A 19,424-nucleotide genomic window follows, 5' to 3' on the forward strand; every position below is an offset into this window, starting at 1 on the left:
CAGAACATGAAACTGGCCATTATGAAAAGCAGAACATGAAACTGGCCATTTTGAATAGGGGACCATGAATCCGGTCATTTTGAAAAGTGGGACCATGAATCTGATCATTATGAAAAGCAGAACATGAAACTGGTCATTATGAAAAGCAGAACATGAAACTGGTCATTATGAAAAGCAGAACATGAAACTGGCCATTTTGTACAGAGGAACATGAAACTGGCCATTTTGTGAAGAGGAACATGAAAGTGGCCATTATGAAAAGCAGAACATGAAACAGGCCATTTTGAAGAGGGGACTATGAATCTGGTCATTATGAAAAGCAGAACATGAAACTGGCTATTATGAAAAGCAGAACATGAAACTGGCCATTTTGTACAGAGGAACATGAAACTGGCCATTTTGAAAAGCAGAACATGAAACTGGCCATTTTGTAAAGAGGAACATGAAACTGGCCATTTTGTGAAGAGGAACATGAAAGTGGCCATTATGAAAAGCAGAACATGAAACTGGCCATTTTGAAAAGTGGGACCATGAATCTGGTCATTTTGAAAAACAGAACATGAAACTGGCCATTATGAAGAGCAGAACATGAAACAGGCCATTATGAAAAGCAGAACATGAAACTGGCCATTATGAAAAGCAGAACATGAAACTGGCCATTTTGAAGAGGGGACCATGAATCCGGTCATTTTGAAAAGTGGGACCATGAATCTGATCATTATGAAAAGCAGAACATGAAACTGGACATTATGAAAAGCAGAACATGAAACTGGCCATTTTGACGAGGGGACCATGAATCTGGTCATTTTGTAAAGTGGGACCATGAATCCGATCATTATGAAAAGCAGAACATGAAACTGACCATTTTGTAAAGAGGAACATGAAACTGGTCATTATGAAAAGCAGAACATGAAACTGCCCATTTTGTAAAAAGGAACATGAAACTGGCCATTATGAAAAGCAGAAGTGAAGAATATTTTGAGGATATGGTCTCAAAACAGTATGAATTTGAAATCATCAAATTGTCAGTTTTAGAAAGTAGAACCCATTAAAAAAAGGTCATTTTGAAAAGTTGGATAATGAAACTGGCCATTTTGGAATGCGAGATAATAAAACTCCATTTTAGAAACCTTTGAGCAGTCCCATAACTTTTCCTGAGGGACTGTGCTGTGAGGTAATGAAAGTAGACATTTTGGAAAGCTGTTATCATTGAAAAGGGCAAGGAAATTATTCATATCCAGTGTTATGTATGAAGATTATATTGCTTATTGGTTCTTGCCAGTTGTCTTGGTAATATCAACAATTATACAAACATATGTGCAATTGTGTTTTTATTACTTAAAACATCACTCTTTTTTTTGAAATACAGAGTGAAACAAAACTTGAAAAAATACCCCTACATGCGCAATAAAAATAAGCTGTGGAAGGAAAGTACAAATAATTAAACATTCTCAAATATTTTATTGTTAAAGAGGGTTGTCAGCAGAGGCATCATATAATTTAATATTAAAAGTGTTGCATATAATATCCATAAGAGAAAATCAATAATAGCACTTAAACCTTTTTATTTTTTGAGTCAAATTTTTGGTCTGAATCATACTTTTCAATATTTTTTTTGGAATGGTTAGAATAAGTTCAAATCCAGAATATATAGTTTGTTGAGTTGAGAACTGAAATCTAAATTAAGAAAGTTATTTATTGCCAAACAAAATGCATAGCAATCATGTAAACATAGCTAAACATACATTAATCATCAAATATTACATCCTAAACTGAAAAATTTGCAATTCAAATTCTATCCAGAGATTTTTTGGTTTCGAATTTGCATATTGGTGGTCACACTGCATTATGGGTAACTGAGAAAATAGAATTACAGCTGTATAATCTCAATAAATTAGTGATCATGGAATACACAACTTCAAATATTGTCGATAAATCTTTCGCACATTTGGATTTCAGAAAAGCAGCATAATAAATAAGATAAAATTAAGGTCAAAGCACTTTTCGTCATGCTCACATAAAACACATATTGCATAGAAATATACATTTATATAAAAAGCATTCAATATATACATAAAATCACAGAATTTTTCAATTAAAAAATTACACTTTACACCCATTACATTCTGCATGAAATAGAAAATTCCAAATTATTATTAGTTAACTATTCTACAACCCGCTCTTGCCAAAAAAAATATTTGCGATAATTTTAAATGCCCTTTGCTGTAATGGATAAATGTAAGGGTTATGACACTTGGAAGTGGAACTCAAAAGATTATTGTTGCATTTTTAGGAAGATATTCGATTGCAGGACAATTTGCTAAAAATATTGCAATGTCACAAAACTTTTTCTTCTACAAAATAGAATTCTGTAAATTGACAAAGGAGTTGAACTTGATTGGTTGATTTAATGTTGTGACACTCACCAGCAACCACACTTATGTTTTGAAAGCTTGTGAGAAGTATTTTGTTTTTCAAAGCCTGCTTATTCACAAAAAGTACCACCAAATGTGCACAATACCATGGTAGGAAACAATAAAATATAAAGGTTTGAATTTTAAAAGTTCAGTTTAATGATATTCAAGGTATATGATGTTGGCCCTGGGCCACCACAAATTTAGTAAATTAAAAATATTACCATTCATTGAATTAGAATGAACTCTATGCCCTTTGCTATGGCAACAGTTGTTGTTAAGCTGAGTAGTCAAGCACTCCATTACACCATATGCCATGACTTGCAAAACATAGAACCAGCAGATTTGCAATGAAATCCCCACTGGCCTATCAAAATTCAAAATACAAGTATTTTACAGTCAACCAACCCCACCCACAAAATGGGGAAAATACGTATGTGATTATTTTTTTTCACAAAAACAAATATTAATTACAAAGTGAAACTTGTGACTGGAAATGTCAACTGTGCAAATCTTCAAAGATAGACGCTACTGGAAACGTTTTTGACAAGGACTTGCCTCTTTTAAGATAAACTGAATTATGATTCTATCACAAATCAACCCACCCAAATTTGAAATATTATCGTGGAAACAACCTTGCAGAATATTAAGAGCATTTTAACCCTGCTTCACACGCATCAAATCAGAACCCCCCCCACCAAATTAAAGTTAGGAAATATAAAAAATATCTTGATAACATCAGAATACAATTCATCAAGTGCATAGTGTAGATAAAGTTTTTCTAAATAAAGTTCAAGTCAGCTAAAATTTATGTTTATTCCCATATTATGTTGTACATTCTGACAAAAAAACCCATCTAGAACTGTGTGCTGAGGAAAAATCCCAAATTTGCGCGAGACTGGTTAGACAGGTCATTGTATTTGCTACATGTAGTGTATGATATTTTAGGTACAGACTGTTGTGCAATACTGTAAAATACTTTATTTTAACTGGAATTAATTTTCGCTGAAAAACTGAGAGTTTTGTATGGAATTTATTTTCACTGATTTTTGATGAGTTGTATGTAAAATATAGAAAAAAAGGTATATTCGCTGGATTATATTTTCTCTGAATCATTCCTTCAGCAAAAATAGTGAAAATTAATTCAAAGCGAAATTAAAGTATTTTACAGTGAGCTAAAATAGAATACATGGGAATAAATAGTCATATCATAAAATATTACTGTAAAATCTGCAATAAAAGCAGCGGCTTCTATTAAAATGGTACAATACAACACAGGGGATGCGGCTTCTATTAGAGCATCTACACGTATGAGAAATGGTGAATTTTTGGTGTGCGACTTATTTTAGAAATGCGACTTCTAATACAGATTTTACGGTAATTCATATACATGTACATAGTCATTCTGTTGGGAGCCTAACAAACTTTATATTACTATGATATCATTTAGGAAATTTACAAGACATATTTGTGTGAATTCACAGAAAACATTTGTAACAGGATAAATGTAATTAAAGATATTTAAATACTTTCAAGTGATCAAATCACAAAACTAGTGAAAGCCAAAAAAACTTTGTTACAATATAACAATTGAATATGGTAACCTCTTGGGCATATTTCATATGCCAGTGGGGAAAAAAAAATCTTAAAATAAAACTTCTGATATATTTACTGAATATTCTTAAAAATTTCTGATAATAAATTACTGATATGTTCATACATTCTTTATTCAATATGGCAGTTTGTGAAAAATAATTATATGAATAAAGAAGTCAACTTTTAAATGATTGATATGTGAATGGAATAAATAAGTGCCCTCAATCACAAAATATTCATCATTACTGGACTACCTAAGTGGTTTTCTATGTGGAACTAGAGAAAGAGCAGGAGCAATAATCAAGAAATATCAAAAAAACTTCAAAATGGCAGTTCAAAAAAAAGTAAATAAACAAATAAATAAAGTATTAGCATAGATTTGAAAAACAGAGAGGTTCTATTTTCAAAATTTTCAACATTTGTTTTTTATTGAGTTGAGTTTAGGCACTAAATGAGGTTTCTTCACTACATAGCACCATACAACTAACTTTCTATAAATAAAAGATTTCCGCTTGGTGGTGGTCTAACTGACTTAAAAAAAAATCTCTTCAAAAATGCAAGGAAATGGAATACTTCAGTTAAATATATAACTTGGCAAATCTCGTGAACTTGGAAGAGCATCCTAAATACTCTTCCATTTATGGACTGCCCCCTCAATTTATTGGTATATGGTTGGAATATTCCATTTTCAATGGGGGTGCAAAGAACAAACTACAATGAAACTATTCCATTTGAGCAAACTGTTATAAAATAGAGGGTACAAAAATATTAGCAGCCAACTGCATAGTCAAGCTTTCACTGACGGGTAGAATAATCTATGTTGTAAGGGGGGTGTTATTTAGCCAGAAGTGACTCTGAAACTTTCCAGCGCATCAACTTGTGATTGTAGCGAATCAACTTTGAGTCTAGTCCTATCAAGCCATGTTTGCTGTTCATCAACGGCAATTTTCAAAGCAGCGATAGACGCTGCAAAATCAGTCTCCGTAAAAGTATTCCTTGCTGCGGCTATCCTTTCAGCATATCCAGACAATTGGGAAGTGTCAATCGTTCCAATGTTTTCCAAACTCGCAAGAAGCAATTTCAAGTCAGTCTCCGTCTGAGCCACCATGACCAAAGCCTGATTTGATTGGTCAGTTGCCTCCAGGACTGTTGCTTCTAGCGTATCCATAGTGGTGGCATAATCATTACATATCGCTTGTTGCGGTGCTACTAACGTGGTATTGATGGATTTTACATCCTGAATCAACGAGTCAGTGTCTGTTAATTTCGCGGCAGCTTCTTCGGCAAGTTGGTTAGCTCGGTTATTAGCAGGTGCCACGCTCTATAACAAAAAAAACATAGTATATCTGTAATCATGTTCTACTTTGAGCCAAATTCAATTTTTTCTCTACTGAGCATGTTACTGCACATCAGACAATGCATTATGGGAGAAAAACTTTCATTGTATATAATGGAAAACCATTATCACGATTATATGTCAAATTTTCGAAAATTTTGAGATATGAAGAAAGTATCCCACCATAGTTACCAGTGGAAAAATGCCAATTTTGACCAATTTTCATGTGGCTTGGGACACTTGTATCTTGAAAATGATTTTTGGTATCCTGATGGTATGACCTTGTAATGATGAAAATATGCCGAAAATGACATTTGGCTTGAATCTCTGCAATATACTGTATTTGTGTACAGCACCATATGTTTACAAGTAATATTGTAAAATAACATGTGCATTTATAAGCCTGGCAATTTATACCAATTCATTAAATATTCCAATCCATTGTACTTGTATAACTTCAATACTCCCATCTCATATTGGAATATGCTAATGTGTTTAACTAAGAGTTGTCATGACTACACCAGAAAGCTACATTGTACATAACCAGATAGCGATCCACAAATAATTACCCAACATGCAACAAACACCTACAGTGTAGTAAAAAATGTGTGTATATATGAACAACAGGACTTTATTATATTATAAAAACTATATAATTTCTGAAAGCTACTAACTACCAACCTCTCTTTCAGCTTCAGCCATGTTGAATGCTTCATCTGCGATACTCAAAGCAGAATCGGCATGCAGTTCAGAATCAGATAGTTCACTTTGTATCGCCCTGGCTTCTAATGTCGCACTGTTACTCAATTCTACAACACTTGCCACAGTGTCCATTGCTGTATCAGCTGCCTGCTCAACTTCTGCAATTGTAAATGAATATTTTCAAACCTTTGCCATAGCACATACTCATTGTAATTTAGAATTGTTTCAATATTAGACAGAGCTGAAAAAAACATTGTTTTTCCCACATTCTTGGTCTTGTAATTTTAGATAATTAACCTTTTCATCACCAGACTATAAACGGGACTATTTTGAGAATTTTTGATGAAAAGAGAGAACTGGTGGTGAAAAGGTGAAAAGTGCTTCATTGCCTTGGAAACATAGCAGTACAATTAACATCTTACCGTCTACAATGCTTTCAAAATTTTCTAATGTATTTAACATCTCATTGGCTGCATCGAATGTTGCTCCTGATAATTCCAGAGCACTGTTTGCAAGTGTATATGCATTTGTTGACCTGTCATATCTTGCGGTAACATCTGCGGTGACTGTGTTAACTTCAGCCAGGGTAATGTCAGTTATATTGCCAGCATCTGCCACTTCATCAATGATATATAGATTTTGTTCAAGTGCCTGAGTGGCCTGAAAAAAAAACATTTTTTTTTGCTCAGTTTTTGTTTTAAATCAGAAATTTCTATACAATGAAACCTGTCAAAACCAAACACCAAAGGAATTGTTCAGTTTACATAGGTTTTTTATACAGTGAAACCTGTCTAAACCAAAAACACCAAAGGAATTGTTCAGTTTACAGAGGTGTTGGTTTATGGAGGTCCTCTATACAGTGAAACCTGTCTAAACCAAACACCAAAGAAATTGTTCAGTTTACAGAGATGTTGGTTTATGGAGGTCTTCTATACAGTGAAACTTGTTTAAACTAAACACCAAAAGAATTGTTCAGTTTAATAAAGGTCTTTTTACATATATAGTTTAACTTATCTAAACCAGACAACAAAAAGTTTGGACTGAGAGAATTTGTCAGTTTACAACCAGTATCGTAGTTTCCTGTGAACAACTGATCATTCCAATAAAACTGTATTTTGATTTTTTTTTATTGAAATTTCAGAATTGAATTCGAATAATACTAAAAAAAAACAAACATAGTAAACAGCCAATGAAAAAAAGTAGATGTATCATACGCGACAAGGCTTCAGTAGTTTTATTATGTTTACTAATTAAATATGTATTTTTTTCCTTGCAAAAATTAAAACCCAAAGGTTTATATATAACAGAGGTACATTACTTGGGGTTTGCAACTCGCATAGTACTGTATGGTGACATCATGTCAAGATCCCATTCAAGTCTCTTCTCGTAGATAGCGAGACTGAGGCTACGACCTTCTGACATGACACATATCAATGTTCAAGGTTTGTAATGAAAAAATAAAACTTTTCTTGTCGCTATCATAGTGAAAAATGTAATACATCGAAAATGTACAGAAAATATAGTTCTCGTAATCCGTCATACCGTGGGCAGCTATTTTGATCCACCTGGACATCCCAGTATCCTAGTTACCTCGGGCATGCGCATTCGCATTTTTCTGAGTTGGAACGCTTATGCGAGAGCGAGATTGTGACGGGATCTTGGTATCATGTCACCGTAGTTACAAACCCCAAGTAATGTACCTCTGATATAAAATGCAATGAAATAAGTCCCCCCATAAAAAGTTGAAGGATAACTTAATTTAAATTAATTAGAACTCAGTACTACTTTCCAAGTGGAAGGATACAGCATTGTGTGACTTGCATCACATAGTACTGACACTGCACAATGGCATATAAGCAGTTGTGATGCGGCAAACCAAATCCTTAAAATAAATTACCTGATTTTCAATAGCGCCAGCCTGTGCAATCTTAACACTAGCAGAGTCTATTAGATTTTCGACATCAGTATCAGCGTTGTCATTTGGCGACATAGCCTTCGTCAGTGCTGCAGTGGCTTCCTGATTGGTGGACTGTGCACGGCTCAACATTTCTGTTGCTTGGCTATCTAAGTTTTCGCTTTTCTGTTGTACAAATGTAGCAGCAGAACGGAGATCAGACACACGGTTTGTGGTGTTATCATGAAGTAGCTGGGCTTCCTGTACAGTCTGCAAATAAAAAAATAAATTGCATCAACTTTGGGTGCATGCTAAAATATTACAACCTGAAAATTATTTTCGAATATAATATATATATTTCAATATAACCAGCAGAAATACAGAAGAGATCACAAAATTTAAATATCAAGAATTCATAAGAAAAAAGATGCGCTGTACACAACTCTTAAATATGTAAACATGTATTATGAAAATCCCATTCTGCGCCAGTTCCCACATGTATTGTTCAAATTTATTCTTTGACAGCTTCCCAATCTGGTTAAAACTAAAGAGCCCTTTGTGTACTCAATTCCATTTAGAGAGTGAACATTTACTTTTGAAATGTACTGCTTTGTTGTTAGAAACAAGCATTATGAGTGGATGCTCGAAATTGCAAGATTTGAATGAGAATCCCAAATAGAATTGGTCAGATTTATTTCCGGCTTTCACAACAAACAGAAACAGTTATTAGTAATGTGATAAAAATTATATATAAATTGAATCTTTTTATTGAAATCTAATAATCAATTTAAGTAACTTTAATGGGAACGCCATCACATGTCAAACTTAAATAAACTTGTCTTAGAAATCCTTACTACCGGGGTATATATATTTAATTACAACTTAGGTAAAGAAAAATTTCTGACATGTACTTGCGTACCTATCCACTAGGTAACTGGAACCAACAACCAACAAACAAACAAACAATTACCTGTAAAGCCTGTAAAGCACTCTGTCTGGCGGCTTCTGTTTTTGTTGACATATCATCGACTTGTGCTTCTAAATCTGCGATATCACCCGTTGTAGAACTGGCAGCCGATGTGATCTGTATATCAAGTTTATTTAAGTCAGACTGCAATGCTTGTAGAGTTATCTGAGCTTGCTCTAATGTACCTGAAATACATCAAAGTATATAATTTGTCAAATAAATAGTATATTATCAACATTTTAATCAGATTGTGGAACACCAAAACTAATTTATCAAACTCCCAGTGCCAACAAAAAAATCAGTCATACTGTAAGAAATATATCACTACCCACCACTGTTCAGCATGTTGTAAGAGTCGGTAATTCTCTGTTCTATTGTGTCGATTGTGTCTTTACTTCCAGCAACATTGTCAACTGCTTCATTGATATCAACGTTGGTCTCGTTGACAGCATTAGTGATGTCATTACTCAGCAGACTCATCAAGGTCTGCATTGTGCCATTCAATGATTCTATTCTTGCATTCAAATCATCTTCTTCGGCGACTGCTTCATTGATCTATTTTTTTTTTCAGAATATGACAAATTCAGATTTTGCTAGTTCAGAAAATGTGAAGGAGTTAAAATTTCAGTCGAATTCTTCAGGGATTTAGTGTTTTTCATGAAATTTATAGTTCTCGTTAACCCTTTAAGACTCCCGCCAAAATTTTAGAGTAACATTTGACATATTTTAGGTATTTCTCATCAATTTCATTATGAATTTTGGACTGAATAAACATATTTTTTTCATTGGCTACAGATCTTGATGAAAATTTGTGTAAATAAGAACACTGTAGCACATTTAACTGAGGAATTCTTTAACCTTTACACCAACGGTTCTCTCTTTTCATCACAAATTCACAAAATAGTCCTGTTTATAGTCTGCAGAAGATTGGGACAAATATAGCCAAATCTTTTGAGTTAAAACTAAAAATTGACTCAAATTGTGTCTGTTGGCTCCAAAATTAGAGTTCATTTCTAGAAACATTAAAGAATATAAGAAAAAAAGTACAAAAATTGGGCAAGAAAGTCTAGTGGTCATTAAAATCATTAAAAGGGTATAAGCTACATTTGTTTTAATTTTTCACTATTTTTAAATCCATGTCCTGATACCAAATAAAAAAAGTTACGTTACAAGGTGCAACTTTTAGTACAGTTTCATCTCGCTTTTAAACATACCACACTCAACTAAACTTACATTTGCTGCCAGCTCCATTATCACATCTTCTGTCTCTTGTAGTCTGATGTAGAATGGTCCAAGTTCTGTTGTGTTGTCTTGACTACTCAAATACCCTACAAAGTCTGTTAAGTTTTGTGTCAACTCTCTTAATTTGGTCATTTCTTCATCAATAACGTCATAGCAACTATCACATGCTGGAAGAATACACAAGATAATAAACCAATATTATTTGATGTCACTGCTTGAAGTCTTTAATGTGCAAATTTCGAGTGCCATTTGCGATATTGCATGGTGGGCTATGTGACAACGCTATGACCATCTTTCTATCACAATAGCATTATGGCAATAGGTGATTTTCCGTTCAACTGCAAGATCTCGCGAGATGCATGAAAGACACACGTCGAACGTCTGCCACAAAAATTGAACGATTTGATTTTGAACTCGAATTTCTTTATTTCGTAGCTCACATTGACCGACCGATCTTCAACAGAGGAATATTGCTTTCGAATACCCTGACTTAATCAAAATTGCCCATCATCAAATGTGTACATTACATTATTAAGCATAGAAATGCCCCCCAAAATATTTTCACGTTTGTCGAATCCCACGTGATGTTTGACGCCACTACGACGCTATGACCTTTGTTTGTTCTGTTTTTTACGTTCGATTTCACGCATAACGCGTGATTCTCGCAGTGAACGGAAAATGGTCTACTTAATGCACTATCCTAGCATTAAGCAGGCACACAATACAAACACCTGCGAACAATAACCAAAAATGTTCCACCAATTTGCATTCATTAGTGAATGATTATCAATCGGCCAGTGGATTTAGTCTTCATGACTGTGGCGCCCTCACCCAGGGTAGTGAGGGGGTCAACCTTTTTTGATGTTATCCCAGACATGATTAAACTTGGGTCTACCAATCATGAGTATGATGTAATAACCACAACAATATTTAAAAAAAATAAAATCACGAAACAAAATATGGATCACATGCATCGATCATAGCCTAACCTTTTCACCACCAGTTCTCTTTTTTCATCACAAATTCACAAAATAGTTCCGTTTTTTGAGTAAAAACTGAAAATTAACTCAAATTTTGTCTGTTTGATCTAAAATTATGGTTCATTTCCAGAAATATTGAAGAAAATATGAAAAAAGTGCAGAAAAATTTAGGCGAGAAAGTCTGGTGGTGAAAAGGTTATTAAAGTCACTATTATAAGGTTAACTCAAAGGTAATATAGGACAGAAATAATGAAGTACAAGTGTACATGTATTATAAGTGACACAAGTTAAAAGAAGCATCATGAAGTGTTCATATCTATTGTTATTTATTGAATCATCTATTGATGCAGTTTCTATAGAAACAGCCCATGTCACAAACAATGTTGTATACAAGGATTCTACTTCAGACACTATGTCAGTAGTTGTAGGTATATGCAATACTTACGAACACATCCTGAATCATAATCGTAAAAATTGTCTTTGCATCGAGCACATTGCTTTCCTCCATAATTACCAATACATGTACATTGACCGCTACCATTGTCACACTCCATGACTCCACCAGTACCAGTTGTATTACAGTTACACGCTAAGTAATAAAATCAAATCATTATCTATACGATGTACACCCTGTAGAAATCATCAAGAGGTCGTCTATCAAGCCCCCCCCGAAAAAAAATCAAACTTCAAACTATACGTGTAATTAGCACAATAGCCTGTCTCATTGTTTTAGCTCTACTAAAAAGCTAAAATTTCACCCGTTTTTAGAAGCTTTTACAGTGAGAATTATACCCTACAGCTACATGAATATACAGTGATAACAGTGAGTACAATTTCTTGTCTGAATTTTTTTGCTGAAGCCAACTACAGTGATTTTAGATTACTCTAACTCTGACTACATGCTGTCATGTACACTCCAAGGATAACAGGAAGGAGAACAAGCAGAGTAAACAATGGCTACACTAATAAATTAACTGGAGGACAATAGAAGACAACCAGTAAAGTTAACTGCTCAGAAGAAAACCATTTAGAGGACTCCCAAGTCTAATTGAGCCAAATCATCTGTAAAACTGTTACATGTTTGTGCATTGTATGACCTATAATGCTCAAAAAACAAAATGGACACTTGAACAAAGAACAACAATGAGAACAAAGGAGAGACAAATTACTCAAAACAAAGCACAGTGAAAGCCTACTACGAAACTGGTCAAATCAGGTCAAATTTGAAATGGGCAGTAATACTGTAGATGTCATAGCAACAATACCAGTTGAAACATTTAAGGAAGAGAGCTTGAAAGATTTCTTCAGTTCCTTTGACCAGTTACAAGGAAACAATGTGGAGGTCAAGATAAACAAACAATCAGTTACATTGATATCAAATAGGAACTATACTGACATCTGGTTAAGCTGTTTGAAGAAAGCGTACCCAGAGAACCAACACCAATATGAAATTAAACTGAAGGAAAATACTGAACAACTGCATTTAACAAATCAAGATGGCCATACTGTAACTATTAAGGTTTATAGAAATGCAACACTGCTGATACAAGGAAACTCCTACCACAAATATTATCTCATTATCAAAATTAAAAACAATTGATGAGAAATTAAAAGAAGAGTTTACAACTGAGTGGAAAAATGAAATAAATACAGGTTTAATGTGTAATATTAAACCATGTTTATGACTCAAATCTCATGCTCTCTCGCGTGATATTTACATAGATCTCGCACTTTCTCGCGTGGCTCAACATCACAATCAGTTTGTTTCTGGCGCCATATTGGAAGTAGCCTGAAAGTGTTACGGAGCTTCTGCCATTCTCGTTTTATTCACTCACATCTTCAATTTCCGCAACTGAAGTAGTAATTCATCGTGAAATGGACAGCCACAGTATGGTTACACGCCGTAGAGGCAGAAAGCGACGTGAAGTCACAAATACGGCGAGCGAAGTTGGTAGCAATCCCGTATCACTAGAAGAGGTAGAAATTCCTACGACGAGTTCAACCCAAGGTACTGCCGGACGCAAAACTCGACGAACAACAACTTTGGATCCCGAAAACCCTGTTAATTGGACTACACCAGTGTTACGCGAAAAGTTGCGGCAACTTGGAATGAAACTGCCACCGAGCATGAATAGAAAAAGTTTAATCCAAGTCTATGAACTGAACCGAGTAGACGATGATCGTGTTGAAACCGCGGCTACTACCACAGTCGGCACAGCTAACAATAATACCCCGCCCCTACTGTCACCACCGAGTGGGGAGTCATCTGGCAATAATAATACGGATCGTGACGGCAATAATATGGCTACTATTCGCCGAGAAATTGAGGACTTGCGACAAACTGTTTTACATCTTACTGAAACTTTTTGCGGACGAGACTCTAACAATATGGCGTCGTCGCATTCTCTTGGACCCATATCGCACACCAACCAACCAGCCACCGCTCAAGTTTTATCCTTATATGGGAATGACAATAGCAATACTAACGAACGAAGGAAGTTTGGTGTTGCATCACATGACTTGCCAAAGATAGTTTCTGTGTCACCAGCATTGAAAAAGAATATCTTGGAAGGTAAATTCATTAACTTAGCAGCGTTGTTAATCCCCGATCATGAAATTAACGAAAGTCGTTCTATTATGGACTTAGCGGGTAATGAGATTAAAATTAAGGGCAATGGGGGGGGTTATTCTGCAATTGAAACAATTGCATCATTTCGGGGACTTCGCTTATGGGATTAGCTCATATTCCCCCAAGATCATTCATATTTTCTTAGGTATATTTTGCGTGGGTTTTATTATTAGTGTTAATTTTATTATTGTAATTACTAATACCTCATTAACGACTTCACAGGCAGCCCTCGCTGCGTCAATGTCTAAACTCAGTAGTTGCAGCCCCCGCTGCCTCTACCCATAACCTCTTAACTTCATGCAGCCCCCGCTGCATAACCACGGTGTAGCCGCAGCACTCGCTGCCTATACTTTACAGTTGCAGTCATGCTGCAATCTGCCATTCCATACTAACATCATGCAGCTATGCTGCACCAACCAACATGTTTTCAGTCTTATTCTAGTTTGTATTTTAGTTTAGAAACTGTAAGCCAGCTAGTTTACACCTGCTTTGTTCTACATTTTGGGGGCGGCACCAGGGACCATCTTATCAGTCTGTTATGCATTGTCTCACTTTTGTGTACGATGGTCTTGTGGTGTGCCCCCCTATTTGCCAAATAAATTATTGGTTCATGTACATGCTCTTGTGTTTGTGTCATAAATAATGACAATAGGAAAAAATCAAATTCTAAAAATAAACTAAGAACCTACAAACTTTTTAAAACCAAAATAGAACAAGAAAACTACTTAACAATTATGAAAAACAGTGAACTTCGCAAATCCTTAACAAAATTTAGACTTGGCAACCACTGTCTGAAAATTGAAACAGGCCGGCATACAGGATTGGATTTTAAAGACAGAGTCTGCAATATGTGCGACAATGACCATGTTGAAGATGAACAACATTTTGTCATAAATTGTCCTCATTACAATGAAATAAGATTAAAACTTTACATTGTAGCTAATAAACGTATACCAAATTTTGACAAATTTAGTAATGAAAATAAATTCATATCATTACTAAGTGACGAGAAAATGTCTATTCCTTTAGCGCAATATTTAAAAAACTGTTTTAATACAAGACAGCAGCACCTACATAAACTAAGCCAGTAATACATTCCTTGTATTCAACTTATTATCTTTTTTTTTTTTTTTTTTTTTTTATGCCTTTTTGTTCCCTTACTCTTTATGTGGTTATTTTTCTTTTACTAATATCTGATTTGTAACCCTTTTCATCCCCTCCGGGGGATGTTGTGTGTTAATAAATAAAAAAAATGGATAATGAATGAAGGATTAATACTGATGAGACACATACAGAAACAACTACAACTGAAAGTAAAAATCAGCAATAAAGAAACAGATACAACAAGACAACGGCTAAGAAGAACGACCACAAAACCTATAAGATACAGAGATAGTAGTTCAAGTGACTCAGAATCTGAAGAGGTAACCACTGATCCTGACAACAAACATCAACTGAATGATGACATCACAACTAATCAGACTAGGATCGCTAACTCAATTACGACAAATATTGGAACAAGAACACCAAGCACCAGGCCCAGATATCAACACACACCAACATCGATGATAAGAGAAGAAACACCAAGTAAAATTCCTGTAAGCATAAACAAATCGATAACAAGTCATGATTACAACAAAGATGATACTAATATGCTACAAACAATTATAGAAATGATGGAAGAAAAACATGACAAATATATGATGATGATAACTGAACTGGATGCAAAAGTCTCAACCAGTCAAAACGACATTCTCAAGAAAATATCTAATGACACCAACAAAGAACAAATCGGAAGTGAAATATCAAAGAAAGATAAAGAAATACAGTCCCTAAAAGAACAGCTGCAAAATAAAGAAAAGATATTAGAAACTACAAAACAGTCATTAAATAAGGAATCAGAAGACAATGCCTGGAAATCTATCAAGATCACACGACTTAAAGATGATGTACAAAGGAAAACTGCAGAAATTGAAAGACTAAAAGAGGAACATACAAAACAACTACAACAATTCCAAAGTGACAAAATAAATGCACAAGAACAAACTAAGAATGAAGTACAAGACATTAAATCATCCATAACAACTACAATTATGACAGAATTCCAACAACTTCATGAGAAGATAGATACATCTACTTGTACACCAGTAAATGAACAACTATGGACAGTGGTATCAAAGAGAAACAAATACCAGAAGGATGATTATATTCAAGAAAAAATGTTAACACCACATAAAAGTCCAGTGCGAAATCAAAACAAAAAATATAGTGACGTAGTACGACAACACTCTCACACACCAAAAGAAAACCAAGTCAGCAGGGAAAATTTAAGACCAAATACAAAAGACATGAGTAATGTACGACCATCCAAAATAAGACGAATCCCAGAACAAGTAGAACACTTACTCATCAGTGATTCACAGTCAAAATACATACAAAACAGATATCTCGCCAAGAACCAAATGGTACTCACCTACAGCAGTGCTGTAATATCCAACATTAGAGAAGTCATAGCTGATAATAACTTTCCAACAAGTCTTAGAAGTATTACAATCAACGTTGGTGGAAATGATATCGACAATGACTCAGATGTTCAATCAATAAAGAATGAAATGAAAGAATTACTAGAAGAAACACACAGGAAGTATCCAAGAACAAAGGTGTTCTTATGTGAAATCTTCCCTCGCCAACACTGGAGCAAATCAACATCCAACACTATGAACGCAGTAAACAGATACATCAGAAAAACAGAATCACATGATACAGCATTCATTGTAATGGATAACATAACACCCAACATGTTAGGAAGAGACGGAATACATCTTAACATTGATACAGGAACTCATTGCTTCATTTCTAACATAAATACAAAAATCAACAAGTCTTACCCACTGGAAAGAAGACCGAGAAGAAATCAACCAAGAGAACCAAGAGAATTTCCTGCATCCAGAGAATATAGTCACTCCAACCATACTCACCAACAAAAAAGTGATCCTCTAGACACCACAAATGAGTACAGTGATACAAGAAGACAAAGAAGATATGTACTGCCCTTAGAAAGAAATACTCCCAGAGGATATGATCGATACAACAAAGGGCATAGCATTGAAACACAATTTGAAATAACCTGTTAATGACAGTACAACAAAAAAGAAATAAAAAGTACAATGATACTATGGCACCAAATTACATTACAATTGGTCATTGGAACACTGCTGGTCTAAGATATAACTACAAACCAAGAGAAGGAACTATAGACATTAAAACAGAAGGTTCACTAGATATAGAACCACACATTAAAGATTATCACATATATGGAATGACAGAAACATGGCTGAATACTGAAAGTAAAGAACTAATACCACAACCTAAGGGATATTATACTTATCACAACATTAGGACAAAAAATAAAAAAGCATGGAGGTCATCAGGAGGAATCAGTATTTTCATCAGAAATAGTATCAAAAGTGGAGTCAAGATCATGTCAAAGTCTAGCAACTTCTCTATTTGTTGTCAAATGTCGAAAGACTTCTTCAATCTTGAAATGGACATCTACATAGGTACATGTACTATATATATTCCACCAAAAAATTCCACTTTCTACAATGACAATGACTGCAATCCATATGACGAAATCAACAAAGAAATCCAACAGTATAGCCTCAATGGACATGTCATTATACAAGGAGACTTTAATGCTAGAACAAAAGACCTTGAAGATACAGTTCAAGATGAACAGGACAACCTTCACATAAACATGCCATTACCAGATACATATACATATGATAAAATAGTCAAAAAAAAGGAGAAACACGCATACATGGAAGAATGAATTTGGAGAGGAACTAACACAACTATGTAAAGAAAATCGTCTACGGATATTAAATGGGCGGACTTCAGGAGATTGGTCAGGTCAACTGACATGCTACGGTTATCATGGTGCCAGCACAGTGGACTATGCAATCACAAGTGAAACACTACTACAGAATATCCTTCATTTTAAAGTTGAACAACTACAACAGGCAAGTGACCACTGTCCTATCAAAACTATCTTGAAAATACAAGCAATTCACTGATATGAATGAAGTCCTTAAACCAGTACATCAATGCTATCAATGGAATGCAATGAATAAAGGCATGTACAAGCTATATATGAAGACAAAGGAGAGTGAAGATATTGTGTCCACATTCATAGTAAACAATAATAACAACACAAGTCATGATATGGCAATACAATTCCAAGAGATGATACACAAAATAGCAAACAAATGCTCCATAAAATTAAAAATCAAAGAAAGCTTAGAAAGAACTCCCATGTGCCGAGAGTATTGGAGACACATTAAATATAATTCGAAATTACTTAGCTGAAAACTAATTATGCAAATCAGAAAATTAATATGACCAGATTTGAGTGTAAAACTAATGAGGTCTGCGCAATGTAACAGAAAATCTATGTCTCCAAGTTTAATTGAAATGTGATTAGAACCAAAAAATTATGAATTATTATGCTTATTAGGGAATTAACATGAACAGATTTTTACCCCAAACTAATTAGGTTTGTACATTGTCCTAGAGCATCTTTGTACTAAGTTTCATTGAAATGGAATAATTAGTACCGTGAAAACTCCAAAATTTCGACCCCTCTAAAAATTCGATTGGCTATTTATTTGCCGGGTTTCGGTGTTTTATTTACCTCCAAATTTTCGACTCCACTAAAAATTGCCGACTCATTCTTATTCGAAAATTGCGACCAGTTTTAGTTTTCCCCCAAACGAAAAAAAAAACCGATGTGAGCGTTCAAACGGGACCTTCCTCGAAGGCATGAATCCGGGTTTCTGATTGACTGAGAGATTTTTATTTTATTGGTAACGAAAATATATTCTAAATAAACAAAGTTTCAAATAAAAACGAACACAAAAATCTCAGCATGCTGCGTTTCTGAATTGTTGATTATTACTGTACTCAGTAGTGATTATAATAATGTACACAAAATAAATTTGTTGAATGGTTATGAAATACAAATAAAAGTCAACTAAGTTTCATCGTAAGCGAATGATTCCGGTCTCGTATAAACGTTTGATGCTGTAGGATATCCGCCATGTTCTCTTAGGTCAAATAGGTCAAATCGCTAATTAACCAATCAAAAAGCTGGATGATGCCAACGTGTTCAAATTACCATAGCTTATTTAAATATGTTAATGTTATTGAACGCAATGCGAAGAGATTGATGTTGTAGTACGATATTTTGGCTTGGATTTTGATGCGAAAACGGCATGATTTTTTTTTAAATAAAAAAATTAGTTGTTTTTAAAAAATAAACTGGTCATCTGAAGAATAATTTAACATTGTTCACAGTGATAACAGCTCATTCTCGAAAGGAAGCTTACCCGCTCACGCTAGTCACGATAAAAATCATACACGTGTACTCTTGAATAGACAGACGTCAATGACTACGGTAAAACTTAGACTCTATTTTAGCCGGCAGGATTGATTGAAATGTCCGAAAAATGACGCCAAAATACACCTTAAAAGTCCCATTTTATTTTCTTAAATCCCATTTTATTTTTTAATCCAAGGGCGAATTTACGGCAGAATTTGGTCCCTCAAATAAGGGACACGTGAGCTTTGATTCTAACCGGATACATTGCACTGGGTCGGGGAGAT

The 19,424-nt window shown here is 34.6% G+C and overlaps 1 protein-coding gene across 1 annotated transcript in view; it reads right to left on the bottom strand.

Moving 5' to 3' along the window:
- Window positions 1-1,314: 1,314 nt before the first annotated feature.
- LOC100373485 (laminin subunit alpha-3-like) overlaps window positions 1,315-19,424 on the bottom strand; it is a 53,734-nt gene continuing 35,624 nt past the window's right edge. The window contains exons 17-24 of the mRNA XM_085491982.1: window positions 11,577-11,720; window positions 10,143-10,318; window positions 9,242-9,464; window positions 8,913-9,094; window positions 7,946-8,212; window positions 6,471-6,708; window positions 6,028-6,206; window positions 1,315-5,331 (exon numbers count right to left, since the gene is read on the bottom strand). Coding sequence (XP_085348108.1) covers window positions 4,849-5,331; window positions 6,028-6,206; window positions 6,471-6,708; window positions 7,946-8,212; window positions 8,913-9,094; window positions 9,242-9,464; window positions 10,143-10,318; window positions 11,577-11,720 — 1,892 coding nt within the window. The 3' untranslated portion in view covers window positions 1,315-4,848. The remainder of the gene's footprint in view (window positions 5,332-6,027; window positions 6,207-6,470; window positions 6,709-7,945; window positions 8,213-8,912; window positions 9,095-9,241; window positions 9,465-10,142; window positions 10,319-11,576; window positions 11,721-19,424) is intronic.

This window comes from Saccoglossus kowalevskii, chromosome 17, assembly GCF_978046115.1.
Source record: "Saccoglossus kowalevskii chromosome 17, keSacKowa6.1, whole genome shotgun sequence".
NCBI lineage: Eukaryota > Metazoa > Hemichordata > Enteropneusta > Harrimaniidae > Saccoglossus > Saccoglossus kowalevskii.